Source organism: Rhamphochromis sp. 'chilingali' (genome assembly GCF_963969265.1).
Source record: "Rhamphochromis sp. 'chilingali' genome assembly, chromosome: 6".
Lineage (NCBI taxonomy): Eukaryota > Metazoa > Chordata > Actinopteri > Cichliformes > Cichlidae > Rhamphochromis > Rhamphochromis sp. 'chilingali'.
In genome coordinates this window covers 33,963,747-33,980,897 of record NC_137933.1, presented here as the reverse complement: position 1 = coordinate 33,980,897, position 17,151 = coordinate 33,963,747, and the positions used below count along the sequence as shown (strand labels likewise).

At 41.5% G+C, this 17,151-nt stretch overlaps 1 protein-coding gene across 2 annotated transcripts; it reads right to left on the bottom strand.

The window, feature by feature from the left end:
- Window positions 1-944: 944 nt before the first annotated feature.
- Window positions 945-13,184, bottom strand: sall1a (spalt-like transcription factor 1a). Of its 2 annotated transcripts, XM_080885477.1 has the most exons (4): window positions 12,288-13,184; window positions 9,750-9,935; window positions 3,636-7,039; window positions 945-2,587 (listed from the first exon to the last, which is right to left on the bottom strand). In XM_080885477.1, the coding sequence occupies exons 3-4, from the start codon at window positions 6,822-6,824 to the stop codon at window positions 2,147-2,149; spliced, it is 3,630 nt and encodes a 1,209-aa protein (XP_080741603.1). In that variant the 5' UTR covers window positions 6,825-7,039; window positions 9,750-9,935; window positions 12,288-13,184; the 3' UTR covers window positions 945-2,146. The 2 variants fall into 2 exon arrangements, with proteins under 2 accessions (XP_080741603.1, XP_080741602.1); XM_080885476.1 differs by lacking the exon at window positions 9,750-9,935.
- Window positions 13,185-17,151: the final 3,967 nt, after the last annotated feature.

Sequence of the window (17,151 nt, the reverse complement as noted above, 5' to 3'; positions counted from 1 at the left end):
ATGTTTTATTTTTCTTTTTGTTCTTTGAAGGAATCTCTCAGGAAGCCGATTTACTGCACAAACAGAGCTCAGGGGAACAGATGTGACTGTTAAAAAGAAAACAGGCACTGTGGGTAAGGATCATTTAGCTTCAACGTCTCGAAATCTAAAACGTAAATATTGGGGATTTCGGCTTTGTAAAGAGGAGGGGAGCGCGCCGAGGATGCTGGACAGAAATTAACAGATCCTGCATTGCAGGATGTGCAACGATGTGTTAAATTAAATGCAGCTGTTGAAATACAAAAGGGGAAAATTTTTCACTTTGAATAAAAAATGCAACGCAAACGCCTTTAAAGTCGTCAACTGTATCCGGATAACCGAGCGATCGTCTTGACAACCTTCTTTGGAAAGCACTAACTAGCTCGTCGCTTTCTTAATACAAGTTCTATTTTCAACTGAAGACGACGAAGAAGAAAAATAACGCCAACTGCGCATCGGACACCTCCTGCTTAACTATCTGCTCCGGACACACCATCCTTTTACCCGCTGCGACGCGCTTCTTTCTTTCTTTCTTTCTTTCTTTCTTTCTTTTAAACCCTTTGTAAATAAATTGCAGAAGGGGGCCTTTTCCTTTCCACGGATACGCTTTGAATTTATCCGATTCTGTGGAACAGTCATTAATTGGAGATCTGGAGAACTAGCTATAGAAACTACGATGTTCAAACAGTGTTCATTTTAAATTAAAGAGCAGGAAAACTCACACCATCAGCACCCAAGCCTCCGTTTCTGTAGTTTGTGCACGGAAGTGTGGAGGCTGCACGTGAACACAAATTCTTTAAAAGAAACAAAAGTTGCTTATTTAATTTATTTTTTATTTCTGCTTTTTTTCTTATGTATAGTTGTTAGTAAATGTAAAGAGACGGTATTTTTAAAATGAGGAAATAAAAGCACACAAACACACAATGTTTCTTTTGGAAAACTGATGTATTTGATTATTAGAGTAAAGAATTACAGTATCTTAGTTGTTAGTAGGTATTAAAGTGTAGAGAAACTGGACCCATAAAGATCTTCCAACTTTCCAAGAAAGTGCATGTAACAGTCCGAAGGTTGTCAAACCCGATATATATTTATACTTATAAAAACACTATCATTTTGTCCCCTGGCCGTGATGGACTTCTTGTGAGAGCTTTATGTACATTTTCTTGCAAGGGAGCTTGTATTTCCACATCTGAACATATTTACAGAAGCTTCAACACATAACTTTGCACTTGATGTCAGTGAGGATGCTGGGACATAGCAGCAATGTGGAAATCCAGCTCAGATACTAAAAGTGATCCTTCCAATTTGATTAGCTGTCTCAGTTCCAAAATCCAGGAAACAGGCCAGACTGAATGTTCCTCTATTTGTAACCGTCTTGCTCTCAACAACAATAAAATATGAGCAACAGAAGATAGAAGAAAAAAAATGGAAGTAAACAAAAAAAGTAGAAAGTACAATACAGAGACTGTAACGAGAAAACAAATTAACACTAAATAAACCCTTGAAATGTAGCAAACTTCAATGTTTTGTCTTCCTTAAATAAGATAAAGGTAAATAATAATCGGAAAGAAAGGAACTACAACATCATTTAGTCCCTTGCCTGAATTTCATTGTTTTGTCTTGATGAGGCGGGGTGGGGGGGATTCATGAACACACAGATGTTAGACCATCTACAGAAGATCAGTGTACATTATTTACAGCAAGTCTGTTCGCTTATTACAGGGCTAATGCATCACATGAACATAGACAGTTCAATTATAGCTACTACAGACAGAAAATAACTTAATGCCAAGGTAAGGTTATCTAACCAGATATTCTAAGTTTCAAAAGCACATTTTTAAAGCACCCATTGTGGCTTTAAAATAAACAAAACCTAATTGTTAATGCTTCCACTTGGTTTCAAGCAAGGTTATAATCACTAATAAATAAGCTCCTTAAAACTATAACATGTACATTGTACAAAAAAAGCAACTTGTCTTCACACTCATGTTCGTAAAGATTCAATGGCGAGCAAAGCAGTTCAGCTGATTTTATCCCTGTCTTGTTCTCTTCCTCTGTCTGTGTCTACATATGTGTACAGTATGCCTTTAGGCATCTTTATGTGTCTGTGCCCAGTTGAGGACATATACTAATTGGTGGCAATTTCTTTATTGTCCTCCATGAAGCGTGTGAACCGGAAGTGGGCCCCATTCTCTGTGTTGGCCATTTTCTCCAGACCAGCCAGAGCAGCATTGGGCTCCGTGTTGTGTAGCTTATCAAGGCTGCCTGTCAGGCCACCTATGGGAGAGCTGCCCCCATTTCCGACACCACCTGACATGGGTGGGATGCCTCCGTTCTGGATGACAGAGATTTCATTTGTCTTCATTGCGAGACCATTGGAGAAGGCCGCAGCATACTGATTCCAGAAACTGGTCGGGTCTCCGTTGCTTGCCCTTGATGCCATGTCCTTCTGGAAGATCTCGGGAAACTTGACTGGGTTGGTGCCAAGGAAGGCCATCGGGCCATCTACGGAGAGCCTGCGGCCACGTCTGGCAGGAGCGCTGTTCCACATGTGGGTGCCCATGTGAACCTACACAGACGGAGAGGGAGAAGAACAAAAGAGAGGAGGTGAGAGACAGAGCAATGAGCGGGATGAAAACTAGTGATGTTTACAAACTTGGCCACAAGAGCTGCACATGAGATGATGCAATGGAAAAAATAATAATAATGCTTGAGTGTGAATTAAAATAGCTTCACACCCTGAGTGCAGCAGATCAGTTAGCTGCCTATGCTATGAGAAGTACAAACACTGTGTAAACATCTTTTGGCAAGACTGATACATGCTGTTTAATCTGAACTTTAATTTGCTCATCTCACAAGGGCACCGCACGGCTGAAGCAAAAATTGCACTGTCCAGTTTCATTGCCCCAGCCAGTATTACATGTGACATTTCACCTCTGCCCATACCCTTTCTAAGAACAAGACAACATTCTGCTTGGACATTTTTGAAACACTGCTCCAAAATAATTGTATTTTAATGTGGCTCATATACAATAGTTTACACAAAGTTAATGAGCCTTTTTTTAAAAAAACTGTGAGATATCGCTGTAAGTCTAGTATCATCCAACAGACTGAGCTTGATTCAGTAAATCTTTTAGAAATAAAAACAAACAAACAAACAAAAAAAAACATATACCCTTATTTCTCCACTAGGAATTGGAGATTTGGAAATTAAGGCCACATAATCCCCCAAAATCCTAAAGATCACTAAGCAGATCTTTTTCTTGATGATTTAAGCCTGTGACATTTTTTACAGAATCCGTTATGGAAAAATACAGACTGACTTACTCACAGTGATTATACCTGATAATTAATTGTGTGCACTGGATCATTCTTAGCTGATCACATGCTGGAATTTCTCTCCAATAATTATATTACATGCATGATTCAGCTTTTCCATTTTTTTTTCTCTAAGAGCAGTTCCTTTCATTAATTATACCACATTACCACATCTTGATGCCTAATGCACTGACATGCCATATAAAATTAAATAGTAACCCTGAGACTCGTTTTTCATGAACATTCTCACGCACATACTTTTAGGAGGCAAATAGTTTGCTGGGTGTTTCGACATTTACCTTGAGGTTTCCTTTGGTGGTAAAAGCTCGGCCGCAGATGCTGCAGGCAAAGGGTTTCTCCCCTGTGTGGGTTCTCTCGTGGATCTGCAGAGCACTGGCGGAGGAGAAACACTTTGCGCAGGTATGGCAGAAGTGTTGCTTGGGAGTCCTGCGTGGTGGAGCAGTGGAAAGCACTGGGGATGTTGAGGCAGATGAGGTGACCAAGCCAGGGGGTACCTCCTTGTTTTCCGGATGAAGGTTATGAAGGAAACCATTGACTTCTGGTTTGCTTAGAGAACCGACAGATAGAAGAGAAGGAGTTGGGCTGGAGGACAGGCTGGTATTTGATGGCTCAAATAGCTGTGAGGGCAAGTCTCGCATTTGATGTGTTAGCATATGCTGCTTGAGATTGCCCTTGGTGGAGAAACCCCTGTTACATGCCGTGCAAATAAATGGTCTTTCTTTGGTATGGCTTCGATAGTGAATGTCCAAGGCACTCTGACAAGCAAAGGTCTTCCCACAGATGTCACAGGATGTATTCTTGATGGTGCTACGCTCACGGAAGGGGAAAATCATACCCAAAGGGTCTTTTGGTGAACTGACAGATGTCAGGTCCAGGGCTCCAAGGTTGGAGGGATGTGAGTGCAAGAGGCTTATACTGGTGGGGTCTGAAGATAAGGCCCTTTGGTGCCTTTCTTCGAGGCTCGGGGATTTGTGTGGTTGTGGCTGCATGCTAGTGGGTGATGGCGCCTGCATGGAGGAGGTAGATTCTGACACCGCTGGACTCCCGGCGCTTTGGCTTTCAACATCACCTCCCAGAGATGAGGAGTCATTGGTGAGACAGTCACCTTCAATTAAGCCATTTGCAATAGCCTTCATCTGGATCACATTATGTTCCTGCATTTCATTATTATATTCTTGGCCATTCCTCTCTTGCCCTTCCTGGGTAGCCATTTCAGGGGGAGCTGGGGAGTTACATAGACTGTCATGGGAAGCATCAGCAGATCTGGGTGTATCTGGCACACTGCTGTCTGGACCCTCTTCCATTCCTTCAGTGTTGTCATCAGAAAAGTTGTCAAGATCATCAAAGTTTCTCTCTTCAAATGAGCCAGTATCAGAAGCCATGGACTCTGGATAACTCTCTGGCAGAGGGGTGTTGGGGATCTGCCCACCCATATGCATACGGATATGTTGCTGTAGAACGACAGCATTCGTGAACTTCTTCTGACAAATGGGACAGGAGTGTTGAACTCTAAGAGGAGGCATGGCCCTATGAACACTGTAGTGGGTTTTAAGATTTCCCTTGGTGGTAAATGCCCTGCCACAGATTTTACACTTGAAGGGCCGTTCCCCAGTGTGAGTGCGATAGTGCATTTTCAGTGCACTTTGGCAGCTCAGCACCCGGTGGCAAATGACACATTCATTTGGGTCTTTCACCTTTCTATCAATGTTCTCCACAAGTTGTTGTAACTTGGATGTCTCCGATCCCTGGAGAGGATCCAGAATGCCTACAAAAGGGAACTTAGCCTTGAACTGATCAGACATAAGGGGCATGAGTGGGTTGGTCATCATGGGTGGGCTGGTAGAAGTCGTATACTCTGCAATGCTTTCTGATGCACAACTCACATTTGTCATGAGACCCAAAGTCTTGCTGCCTTCGTCAGTTTTTCCATTTGAGGTAGGCAGTGTTGCACCTTCACCCTCTTCAGATACACCATCATTACTTTTAGCTGAAGGCTCAGTGGCACCTGAGTCACTCTTTGCAGTAACAGAAGGACTAGTTATGGCTATTGAATGATCTTCCTTTTTGATGAAATGTGGCAGGCTTGGCATGGTTGGTGGTAGCAGCATGCCGACTGATGATGTCAGAGTAGGCAAAACTGGTTTACTGTCAAGCCAGCTGGTCACAGGTTTCTCAGGTGGTATAGACATGCCGTATGGAATGCCAGTGCTTGTTGGTATGTTGTCTAAATGCTCAGGAACAGGGTAAGGGTTCATCTGGATATGAGGGTATTTTTCTTTATGACGCTGAAAATGCACCTTCAGGTTACCACGAGTGGAGAACCGGTTGCCACAGATATTACACTTGTAGGGTCTCTCACCAGTATGTGAGCGCAGGTGAATTTGCAAGGCACTGTCGCTCCCAAACACCTTGCCACAAAACCTGCACTTATGTTTGAAGAAAGCATCATCAGAGCTGCTCTTATGCTCAAATGAACTGACATTTGGCGGCTTGTCTTTTCTCTGCTGGGCCAAAGCTGCTAAAGAGTTGAGGTCCTCTACAGTGGTGCCAACACTGGACAGAGAACTGGAGAACATGGGATTTCCAGGTGGGGGTTGAGGTAGAAGGGGATTCACGGCCGAGCTTAACAAGCTACCTATTCCAAATGCTGGCGTCGATGACTTTGCTAGTGAGGAGCTGCTTAGTTGAGAATGAAGGCTACTCATAGGAGTGGGCCTTTTGTCAGAGGATTGGGGATTGATTGTTGATGGCCCCAGTGTGGTAATGCTCTGAGATGTCTCACTGCTGCTTGGGTTGGACTGAGGTAGCTGTGCTGCTGCAGCCAGCTGCTTTATGCTGCTAATACTGGCCGACTGGCTGGCCAGGTTCTGTGCTAGGCCTGCGGCTGCCGCCAGCTGTTGAGAGAGATGTGAGCTGAGTGTGGTCAGGGGGCTGGCAGCTGGCCCCATTGTGCCGGGAGCAGAAGTTGGAGGTACCTGTATTTCTGGTGATTGGGAGGCTAGTAGCAGTATCTGATGGCGAATCTGTTCAATAAGCTGAAGCTGGTGGATCTGTTGCTGTTGCAGGGCTAAGAGCTGCTCCATTAGTGCTGGCACGGCCACCCTTGGTCCTCCAGTCGAACGGGCTTCTTGGGAGAATTGGGCCACAGCCACTTTGGTGCTCTGCAGATTTTCAATTATGACATTGCTGTTGATCATGGAGAAGTTCCCCAGTTCAGTTAGGTTACTGAGCTGAGGTAGTGAGGCAGAGATAGCTGAAGTACCTACTGCGGGGCCAGAGGTGCCTCTATCAGCATGGCTGCTGACTGTATTAATGGGGCTTCCGCTCTCTGTATGACTGCCGTCCTCTTCGTGACCACTGCTCATTCCGGAAACGTCCACGTCCATGGATTCGTCTTTTTCAAGAGTGTTAGGCTCCAAAAGGTCACTGCCCTCTGTTTGATCAGTGTTATTAGCTGTGTCATTCATCTGGTCATCGGGATTATGAGGAGGAGACCCAGGCGAGAAAGTTCCGACAGGGGAGGCAGGATTTTCATTCACTATCAGAACTAACTGATTCTTAGTGCAATTCTTCTGGTGTTCCTCAAGATCTGATAGTTCAAAGAACTCAGCACAACATCTGCTACAGACATGGGCGTCTGACTCCTTGCAGGGGGGGTCCTCGGAGCAAAGTTCTGTGTCCCCTGAAAAAGAGGAAACAGAGGATTAGCGATTAGAAATGTTTTGCAGCTGAAGAAGCAGATTTATCTTCTTGAATTCAATTGTTGTTAATCTTAAGTTAATCAGTTTTAACACCTATCCTTCTGATGTGTTCACGAAAAAAGATTAAAAGGCAACAGTAAGCTGGCAGAAATGAGGAAAGACCTTATTCAATGTAGTGGCCTCTGAAACATGATAAGAGGGGATACAAAATCAATGGGAACTACTCAAATATTGGTTAAAAGTGATCTTTGAAGATGTACATCTGGGTTTCATCAGGCCAACCAAAGGTAATCATTTTCTCTAGATAATCCATCAAAATATAGAATAGAGTGAAGTCAGGATCATTGGGTCTTAATGAAATTTCATAGAAAAGCATTGATTTCCTATATTCCATGCCCTTCAAAGTCTACTTGTCCACTCGGTGCAAATCAAGCATTTGAAGGACTTATTAGACTTTCAATTTGCTGTCAACTTTGCTCATTTTCAGCCAACTACAGGCATCTTGGACAGGTTATCTATGTCACTAAACTAATTTGTATCCACTCAGCCTGCAATCACAGTGAGACAAGAACAACAGAGCCTGTGGCACCACATCTACTGCATATACACAAGAAAGCAAAAACAAAGAGGAAGAAATTCAAGAAAGAAGTTTAAGGTAAACAGTTACTCAGTTGATAACCAAAAAACATGAAACAAATCTGCCATCTATTACAAGAATAAAAATATTTATTATTCTTAAGACTTTTGTTTAAGTATTGTCCAATAAACCCAAAAGTTAAATCCAAGAAAGGACAGTTATCGGTGAATTCATTTAAGGAAAAAAAAATGCCTGAAAGGGATTAAATAAATAAATAAATACTTGGTCAACGCTAAAGAGCAGTGTGGCATATGAGAACGCATGCATCACAAACTTGCCAAAACTAAGAAGGCAGACACACCAGTTCATAGAACAAGCATAACAGAAACTTCTCTTGTTACTTAGACAAAAATTCTAAAGTAACGACCACATTCCAAATGCGCACTGAAATAGGTTTTGAAATTTTCCATTTTAATAAACAGGACGAGTCAGGGAATGAAAAGGCAAGACGACACCCTGCCCCCAGAGCCACTGCTGTGCTCCAGACTTTCCTTATTCATTTCCCTCTTTGTCACACTAAAATCTCGCTATTTAGCATACAAGTTGATTTACAAATTGCATTTCTCTATGAATCCCTTTCATTGTGCCTCTGGCCCCTCAACACTTTCATCAGGGCCAAGAATTCATTTGCAAATGAAACCCAGAGAAGTGCAGCCCTGCCCCACAGAGAGACAGGATGCCTTCCCATTGTTCACACAGCATGGGAGCGGCGGGGATCGTCGGCACAGCCTGGCCCTGCTCATCTCAGTCGACTCAAAGCAGATCCTGTTTAATTCAGGGATTATCTCCCTCAATGTTTCTCCGCTCAGAGACATCAGATAACGCAAAGTTGCCATGACAGTAAACCCCGGCCCTCACACCACCAAACCATGCAAACAGGGAAGACTCAACTTTAATGATAACTTTTCATGTTAAATCCCCCCCCCCCCCCCCCCCCCCAATTCCACCCACCCGTCTACCTACACCCCAAGCGTTAATTTTGAAAAAATGTGTTTGATTCATAGTGTGAGAAATGTGAGGATTAAATAAACACCTTTTCTCTTTTCTCAAGGTTCACTGTACACAAATTAGTGTGAAGAAAATCAAATCATATGAAAATGAGCAGGATGAAAATAGAAGAATATAGAAAAAACAAAAACTTTTGCCTGACTTTTGGAAGATGCAGAGTTATTCATAAAAAATAAAATACCTGAGTTTTCACTGTGTGTGTGTCTGTGTGTGCAAATCTACACACAGCAGAGAAAAAGCTCTACAGTGGAATTTAATTAATTCACTATTTAACTCACAAACATAATAAGTGTGTTTCTTTAATTGAATAAATCCTAACAAATACTAAAACATTATTTTCTGTACAGTGCATTTTCAAAAATTGTGCACTTTCAAATTATTTAAACTTATCAAACAAATGCCACAATAAAACAAATGCATGGATAAAATACAACTATCGCTAGAATATAAAATTACACTAAAAAAGACAGCAAAGACAGATGAGCTTTCCCCCAAAATGTACATTTCTATACTCTAACTAAGGAACTGCTAAGACTCGTCATCAAATTGCAATGCAGCAAGGGACATTGTCGTCTTCCGAACTCTATCACAAGTTTAAGGAAAGCCAATGGTAAAAATGCCTTTACGGCTGTACAGTGTAAGAATCATTTCACCACCAACTGCATATGACTTTTTACACTGCCAAAATATGTCTTTACTTGATGACCGAAAAAGGATCAAAACTGAATTAATGCATCACTACAAATCCACTGTCCACATAAGACTAGGAGCAAACAGCGCAGATGCTAGCATTAGGCTTAATTCCTAAAATAGCAAGGATTAACTTCAAATTACAATTAAGATAAAGTCAAGCTGGTATGAAGAAAGACTGTAAACTTCGATAGAATGTCTATCAATAGCACAATGTAAGTAGTGAGCAGAGCTAAAGGGCGTTAAGGCAGACAGCAAGAGGACGGAGCCTCAAAGAGATTGACCAAAAATCTGAATATGAGAGACAAGAAAGTAAGGATTAGTCAAAAAAGTTGGAGAGCTTTGAGAGATCCTACATTATTTTTTCGCAGGGGGCCTCTGTGAGCGTCTTGACACTTGTAACTTCAGGAGGGTTTCTGCTCACATCTTCTCCAGCCCTCAGGACTCATCCCACTGAACACTAGATGGGGTTCCACTAAAGCTGCCGTGGTCCAGGACAAGATTCAAATCTCAGAAGCTCTGCCCCGGTGACATGGTTAAAGCTTAAGGGGAGGGAAAAAGGCAAAGCAAGTCCTTCAGGCTACACCTAAACTCACACCACATAAACAATGGCAAAATGACAAGCGAGGCACTCTGTGTTTGCAGGGAGAAACAGCGCAAAAGGGGGCTGCCCTGCCAATCTCTCCTCTAGGGGGGCCACTCTGATAGGGCATAAGGGGATGGTCACAACATTGATAAGGCCCCACAGTCAAACACACTCTTAAATAAAAAAGCTGAGGCCTTGCTGGGCTGCCTGCAGCTCTCATCAGCAGGGTCAATGGCAAGGCAGAGAGGAACACAGTGAGCCCTGAACTCTGATCACCTCCAAACAGAGGGATGCTGGCAAAGGTTAAAACAGCTCAACATCCCACCCTCTGTGGCTCTCACTCCGACCTCCCAGTAACTACAGCCCTGAGCATCACTGATATTCAGCTACAAATACAATGACTTTCTGTTTCCCTTTCTGCTACCAGAACACTCTAGAAAGACACACAACTCATTTATAATGAGCACTGCTTCAGCTAAATAATCCCAAACTTAAAGACAACATGGTCATACTCTTATAATTACATACACAAGACACTTGCAACTATTTTAGCATATGGCCTAGACATAATTAGGAATTTTTGCATTCTGCAGATGGGTTGTTGAAACAAGTGACTTTCCCTCACTCCCCTTTATTAGATTTAAAGGAAATTTAGGGGAAAGAAACAGCACTCAGGGATAGACAAGGTTTTGCATTAATCATCAAGTTCCTAAAATCACGTGAAACAGCGTTTCAATGCGTGACTTTCTCCCGAAAGGAATATTTATTTTAAATATTTATTTGAAATGCACATGCTTTTCAGGTTGTGCTAAACACAGTGTGCTGCACAGATTTTTTTATTTCCTCGCATGAAATCTGTAGGCCATTTTTCTAAAAATTTAAATCAAAAGATGTATTTATTTTTAAATTGCAGAAAGTATAAATTTTGTGCGGCAAAATTCGATCACACTGCGCCGAATAACAAAGTCGGGGCTTCTTTCCATTTATGAACATTTATGAAATTACTTAAAATATTAATGGATATTTTTTTCCTCCTAATGAACGCATGACTGAAAAGTCGGTCAACAAAAATACACGCTGCAACGTCCTGTAGCGAAATGAAAGCTTTATTTATAACTATTCTACAGTGATCTGAAACGCAGTTTTATTAGTGTCTTGTTTGGCTCGAGTATTCCCCTTTTCTACAAAAACAAAGCAGCTTGCAATTAATTATAACTTTACTGGCTTATGTTGGCCTCTGAAACTCTGAGAGCTCATGCAAAGTCCTGAAAGCCACTTTGTACAAACTCATTTCACATTTTAGGCACCACATTTCTAACAAAGCATTCTTACTGCAGTTTTTTCAAAGGTGTAAGATGGTCGCATTGGCTACAAGTCCGCAAGTTAAAATTAGGAAATCGGTTTATCTATATCGACATGAAACTATCTTTTGGACGAATCGGTTGTGTATTTGTGGAGACAGAATGGCCGAGACAAAACTTCAGTTTCCCAAATATTTGTTTTCTTCTTCTTCTTCTTTTTTATAAGAAAAAAAATTGCCTAAAGACGGGTAAACTAAAGAGACCGTCACAGGAGGAACTGGGAAAGATGTTTGTTCATTAACGTTCTCCGGCGCACTCTGTCCTCCTTTCATCTTACTTAAAAAAAAAGAGTAACAAGCCATGGCGTAGACTGTTGATATATTTTCATAAAAGAAGGAGATATCTGTACGAGTTTGCAGCGCAAAGTTGAAGCACACGGAATACGGTATTTGTCGGTCCGGGACCAAAGAAAAGTTGGGAGTCCCGACAGGGGCGACAGGGTGGTCGATGTCGAGGCAAGACGCCGACCGCTGAACGCAGGGAAGCCTGAGTGCGAGCGGAGCGATTATTTATTTATTTAAAACGCGCTAAAGTTAAGATTAAAAACTTTTGAAACTTTTAAGTCACACCGAGCTCAAACCCAAAGAAAACGCACCATATCTGTGTTCTCATATTTCACTTATTAACCGCCTAGAACTGAGTTTTAACCTCTGATAATAAAATAATCAGCGCAGAAATGTCAAGTTACCCCAAATTGTTCTTGGTACTTGAATAATGGGAAATTCGTGGAAAATCGGTGCATCAACTTTTGTTAAAAGTCGACCATACTTTCATCAAGAAGTCACTTGAATTTGTAAAGAAATCAACAAAAAACTAACAGCATAAACTCCAATTCAAAGTCTTCCTTAACAGTGAGAGTTGACCGCGGACACAATAAAAACATCGCTTAAAAGAAAGAAAAATTCACGGTGATTGCATAAAAGGAGCGTTGGGTTACTTGGACTCACCATTGTGCTCCGATAAAGGCAGATGAGGGTCGGATTGGAAGTGTTGAGGCTTCGCTTGCTTCCTCCGCGACATGCTGGCTGGCACATCAGCAGGCAAAGAATAAAAAAATGACTACAAAACCTTCTAAAAAATTACGTAAATCGAGAACATCCACCGCGCATGTGCCCCGTTATGATTATCAATAATGCTCTGCGATTAATCATACGGGGGCTTCTTTGAAAGGCGATTGGCACCTTGCCAGCCCCCCTCCTATTCAAATGAAGTCTCTTTAATCAATTAGCTCCTGATTTGCTGGGGACTCTTGTCTCTCTCTCAGCTCCCACCCAATGAGTTGATCCGTATGAGGAAGAAAGGCTGGGTTTTCCAAACTCCCTTTAGATACGGTTTAACCCCTTCTGTTAGCCAAGTCAAGGCTTATCTTGACTACTACAGGGGAATGTCAGCGTCTCGAGTCCATGCCCGCGACAGTATCTTTCAGTCTTTTGCAGTCATCACAGTTTATTTTCTTTCTTTTTTCCTTTTCCCCTGTTGATGTGGATTGACGGGACGCTCGCAACTCAAACCTTCACGATCTCCAACCAACTTTAATTTCACTACAACTCGGTAGTCCGTTCTCCACTCTTGCGTAAAGATCGCTGTAATACAGCTCTTGTTGTGTGCACACCGACACCTACTTTCTGAAGAGTTTGAAGCGAAGCTCCCGGTGCGGTAAAACGCAACGTCTCGCCAGCATGTTCCGTGCGTAAATGGCACCGTTACGCGTTCCCAAAAGTCCAGAGTGAGATCCGACGTCCCAATCACTTTGATTTGATTATTATTAGCAGAAAGAGGGGTTACTTACTAACACGTTTTCATCACACACTGCGTTCCGCGAATAAACAAACTTTGAGGGCCCGTGCGGCAGTGGGACAAATGTGGAGCCCGGCCCATCGAGGATCTGATTGGTCATCGGGCTATTCAGTCACGTTACCATTCACCTCCACCTCCCTCTCCCTCGCTCCCGCTCTCTCTCTTTCTCTCTGATTGAGCACAGCAGAGCCAAACGGTTTGTGCGCGCCGGGATGATCAGTGGTAAAGAGCGGAGAGACAGAAGTCTGTTCATCTGAATGGGGATAAATTAAGCTTTTAAATTCTTCCCCAAACACTTTTTTAACGAATGCTTGCCTCATATCCATGTCACGCGGACTAATCTATATTTCACATCATGCATTTGGAAAAAAAAAACCCTAAACTTTTCTTTATATATTCACCATCCACTGGGTTGTTTATGTTGTAAAATCGGCATGAATTACTGCATAATGTCCTTATCAAAAGTTAAATGTTTGGCCTGTTGATATGTTTTATTTTATCATAATGGTAAATGTTTTTATTAGATTGACAATTGGCCAATATATTTCAGCTGATAACGGCAAAGCAAATAAAACGATGTCTTAATCGAGCCTGTGGATTACAGAAGTTACATTATTATTATTATTATTATTATTATTATTATTATTATTATTATTATTATTATTATTATTATTATTATTATAAATAATGCATTAACAGGAGTGCGCATTCACTTGGGATGCTTAAGAGGGCAAGAGATCCCACAGGAGCTTCTTGTGAGCGCTGAGTCGAGTAGATTTATTACCTGAAAAAGATAAACGAAGCTTTCAGTCAGGCTGATTTTGAGAAATGAAGATAATAATGTTACTATAGGTGATGCCTCGGATGCCATTATTTTTCACTGAATATTTAAAGAGCAGCTGCAGGCTAGATGGATCTGGTCCTCTCTTGTGTCAGATATCTTTTAGTTTCGACTAGCCTTACTATTTACTTATTCATGAAAAAAGGAAAGAGCAGAGGGAAAATCAAATACCTCTGATGGCCTTAGTGATCTGCTTTATCAATGCGTTAGGTCGAATAATTAAACAGCACACATAATTTTCAAATGGAACATTCTTTTCTTCTTCTTCTTCTTCTTCTTCTTTTTTGGGGGGAGGGAGTATCAATTGATGCGTAAACTGTCCACAAACCTGGGGACCAGATCGAAATTAAAGCTGTGACTAAAAAAAATCAAAGAGCAAATTATCATTAGTAGGGGAAAATGTGTATGTGCGCGTGCAGTTAAAAAGCCCGTGCAATTATATGCAGGAAACTTGAAATTGCTAGGAGAGGAAAAAGGGGTCTGCAATATTGTAATGTCCCGGGCGGAAAAATCAATGGCCAGTTAATTGATGTGAGTGTTGGTGTGAGATTGTAAACAGGGTGATTTGCAGCCCAGCCGAGCAGGAGACATTTTAAATGGGATTCACTCGGGACGGTTGAGGATACAGTGTTAACAGTCATGGGCTGAATGACACAGGCGGACACAGTTTGGGGACCCAACAGATATAACTCAGTGCCAGTGCTTGAAAAAGTTTTAAACTGACTTAAACGTTTTTTATTTCTTTTCTTTTTTCAGAGGCGTGTGTCTGCCTGAATTATTATTTATTATCTGTTGAGTGAGAAAGCGGGAAAAAATAAATATTTAACATAAAAATGTTTATCATACTAATGATAATGATATTAAGATAGAATTATTAATGTATATTTCCTTTTTTAAAAAAAACTATTAAAACCTTTGGTTAACGGTGAATGTAATAACCGTTTATTTAACAGGCGCATCAAACAGTTTCTTTTTGTCACTGTGGGGGGAAAGTGCTTTCAAAGAAAAGTGACAGAAGCCTTTGGCGCATAAAAAGTGCGCATTTGTCGGTTATGCGCAATCAATGCTGCGCGCACCATATCAGAGACGGTCTGTCGTGGGTGTCATCATTCACTATTATCACCGACACGTCGTGATTGATCACGTAGCTCAGAAACACTGCACGTCTGAGCGCATAATGCGATAGTTAAAGCGAGGAATCTACCAAAGCGCAGTTGTTAGTGATCCTCACACTCTGTATTTCTAACTAGAAAGCCCCCTTTTTTCTGCTTATTCAACACGTGGTGGGTTTCTATTCACGGTCCTGCTCGACTCGATGCCTAAAGAATTACAACTAGCTGGATTAGGCCTTCATCTAGGTCAGCTGCACGTGTGTGCGCGCGCGCGCGCGTGTGTGCGCGCGCGCGTAGTATTTGTGATAACAGTCGCACAAATGGCAAAAAGAGAGAGCGGACAAAACTCAAGGTTTTACAAGAAAGCAGAGTCTCGTGATTCCAGTATGTATGAAGAGGAGTGGAGTCCCTGATTAACAGGGCTGCTGCTTACATGGACAATAGGTTTGATTCATATGTTATGAGTAAAGAGCCTCTATTAAAAAATACCAAAAAGTTATAGAGATAATATTAAGAAAGGGCCTTTTTAATAATAACAAATACAATCACAAACAACCATAGGCTGAAATTCCCTAAAATATTTTATTTTGTGGCAGGATAAATAAACTAGTACATTATTCCTTCTTTTCTTCATTAATGACAACTGATGAAGTCAATGGTCCCCCTCATTCCCAGAACAAATATCAAGTGCCTGGCATTATTAATGGCACCATGATGTCTTTACTAAAGGATTATGAGCTTGATTAAAGGGATTGTTGTAAGCTGGCCTCATGCTCAAATAAAGAAATAAGGCCATATTTTCCTTCTACCAAGTCACACACTCTGTCACTGTATGACTCTTAACAGAACAGTACTGCTATGTTTAGGGTGCCCAACCTCAGTATTACTCAGTATTTGAGTTATTCCACATTAAGTCTTCTAAAAAACCAAAACGAATAAATAAACAGAAAAACAATAACAAAAAAAAAAAAACATATCTAAAGTTAATCAGATTATAGGGCTATGGGGAAAGAAAAAACACTCCAGCTAGAGCAGAAATTATTGGTTCATTTACTTGAAGTATGAAGTGAGATTTCTTTGTCTTCCAGACAATCAGAATGCAGCATTTAGCACTGTTTTGCCACCAAAGGAATCCCATTGAAAAATCGCCTGCATTAAAATTCAATACCTGCAGCAGCACCGACTAGCCTCCATTAATTAAGAGATCAAACCCTTTCCATTGTCCCCCAGCAGCCCTGCCACCACTTGTCCCACAGATTGTTTTCCCCCATTGTGCCCTCTGACATCTTCCTGCAGCATCGCCCGATATCAATGGGCCGTGTTTGTTTTTACATTATCTCAGCTGCAGTTACAGACACCCCCTTTCAATCTCATCTTGTTTGAGGGAAAACAAGCAAACATTCAAGGGTGTCGCAGAGGTGCTAGAGGTCACTGGTCCATCACACATATCCTGCATGTCCAGGCTCTGTGTGTGTGTGTGATTGTGAGTTTGCATGTGCCACTGGTACAGCCATCTGTGGCACAAACACTGTGAGTGATTGTGTTTAAGCTGTAGCTACTCAGGTACAAGTGTACTAGTGTTAGGAGATGTGTGCCAATGGATCCTTGACAAAGAGCTTCAACCCCCCCCCCCCCCCCCCCCCCCCCCCCCCTCGTTATTAGTGAGAGAGGCCAGGCTTCAGTGTCTTTCTGAATGGTGTAACTGGACACCAAACATTACAGGCGGGATGCACTCAAACATAAAACTACATTTGCATCCTTTTGGATAGTTTGCAAACACTAGAATACTTTTGTTTCAGATAAAATATAAACACAGCACAATTTAGAAGAGATTAAAACTTTATGATAGTATAACTTGCTGCATTCTTGTATTAAAAACAATTAATTACACTTTTCAATTTGGACAAATTCAAATCATAGTTTGTTTCGCATCAGATATGACTGATTATTAACTGATGATTCTTATTTATAAATAGGCGTTTAAATAGATATAGATAAGTAATATACACAGCACTTGAGCAAAACGAACCTTTAGCTTTAGTTCACTAAGTTTATTAGCTT

What these genes read in the sequence shown, in the direction of transcription:
- sall1a (XM_080885476.1), bottom strand. Translation starts at nt 12,360, where the DNA reads ATGTCGCGGAGGAAGCAAGCGAAGCCTCAACACTTCCAATCCGACCCT. An exon ending in GCCTTTATCGGAGCACAATG is followed by an intron (nt 7,040 to 12,287) that starts GTGAGTCCAAGT and finishes CCTCTTTTTCAG; the next exon opens with GGGACACAGAACTTTGCTCC. An exon ending in CCACCAAAGGAAACCTCAAG is followed by an intron (nt 2,588 to 3,635) that starts GTAAATGTCGAA and finishes CCGTCTGTGTAG; the next exon opens with GTTCACATGGGCACCCACAT.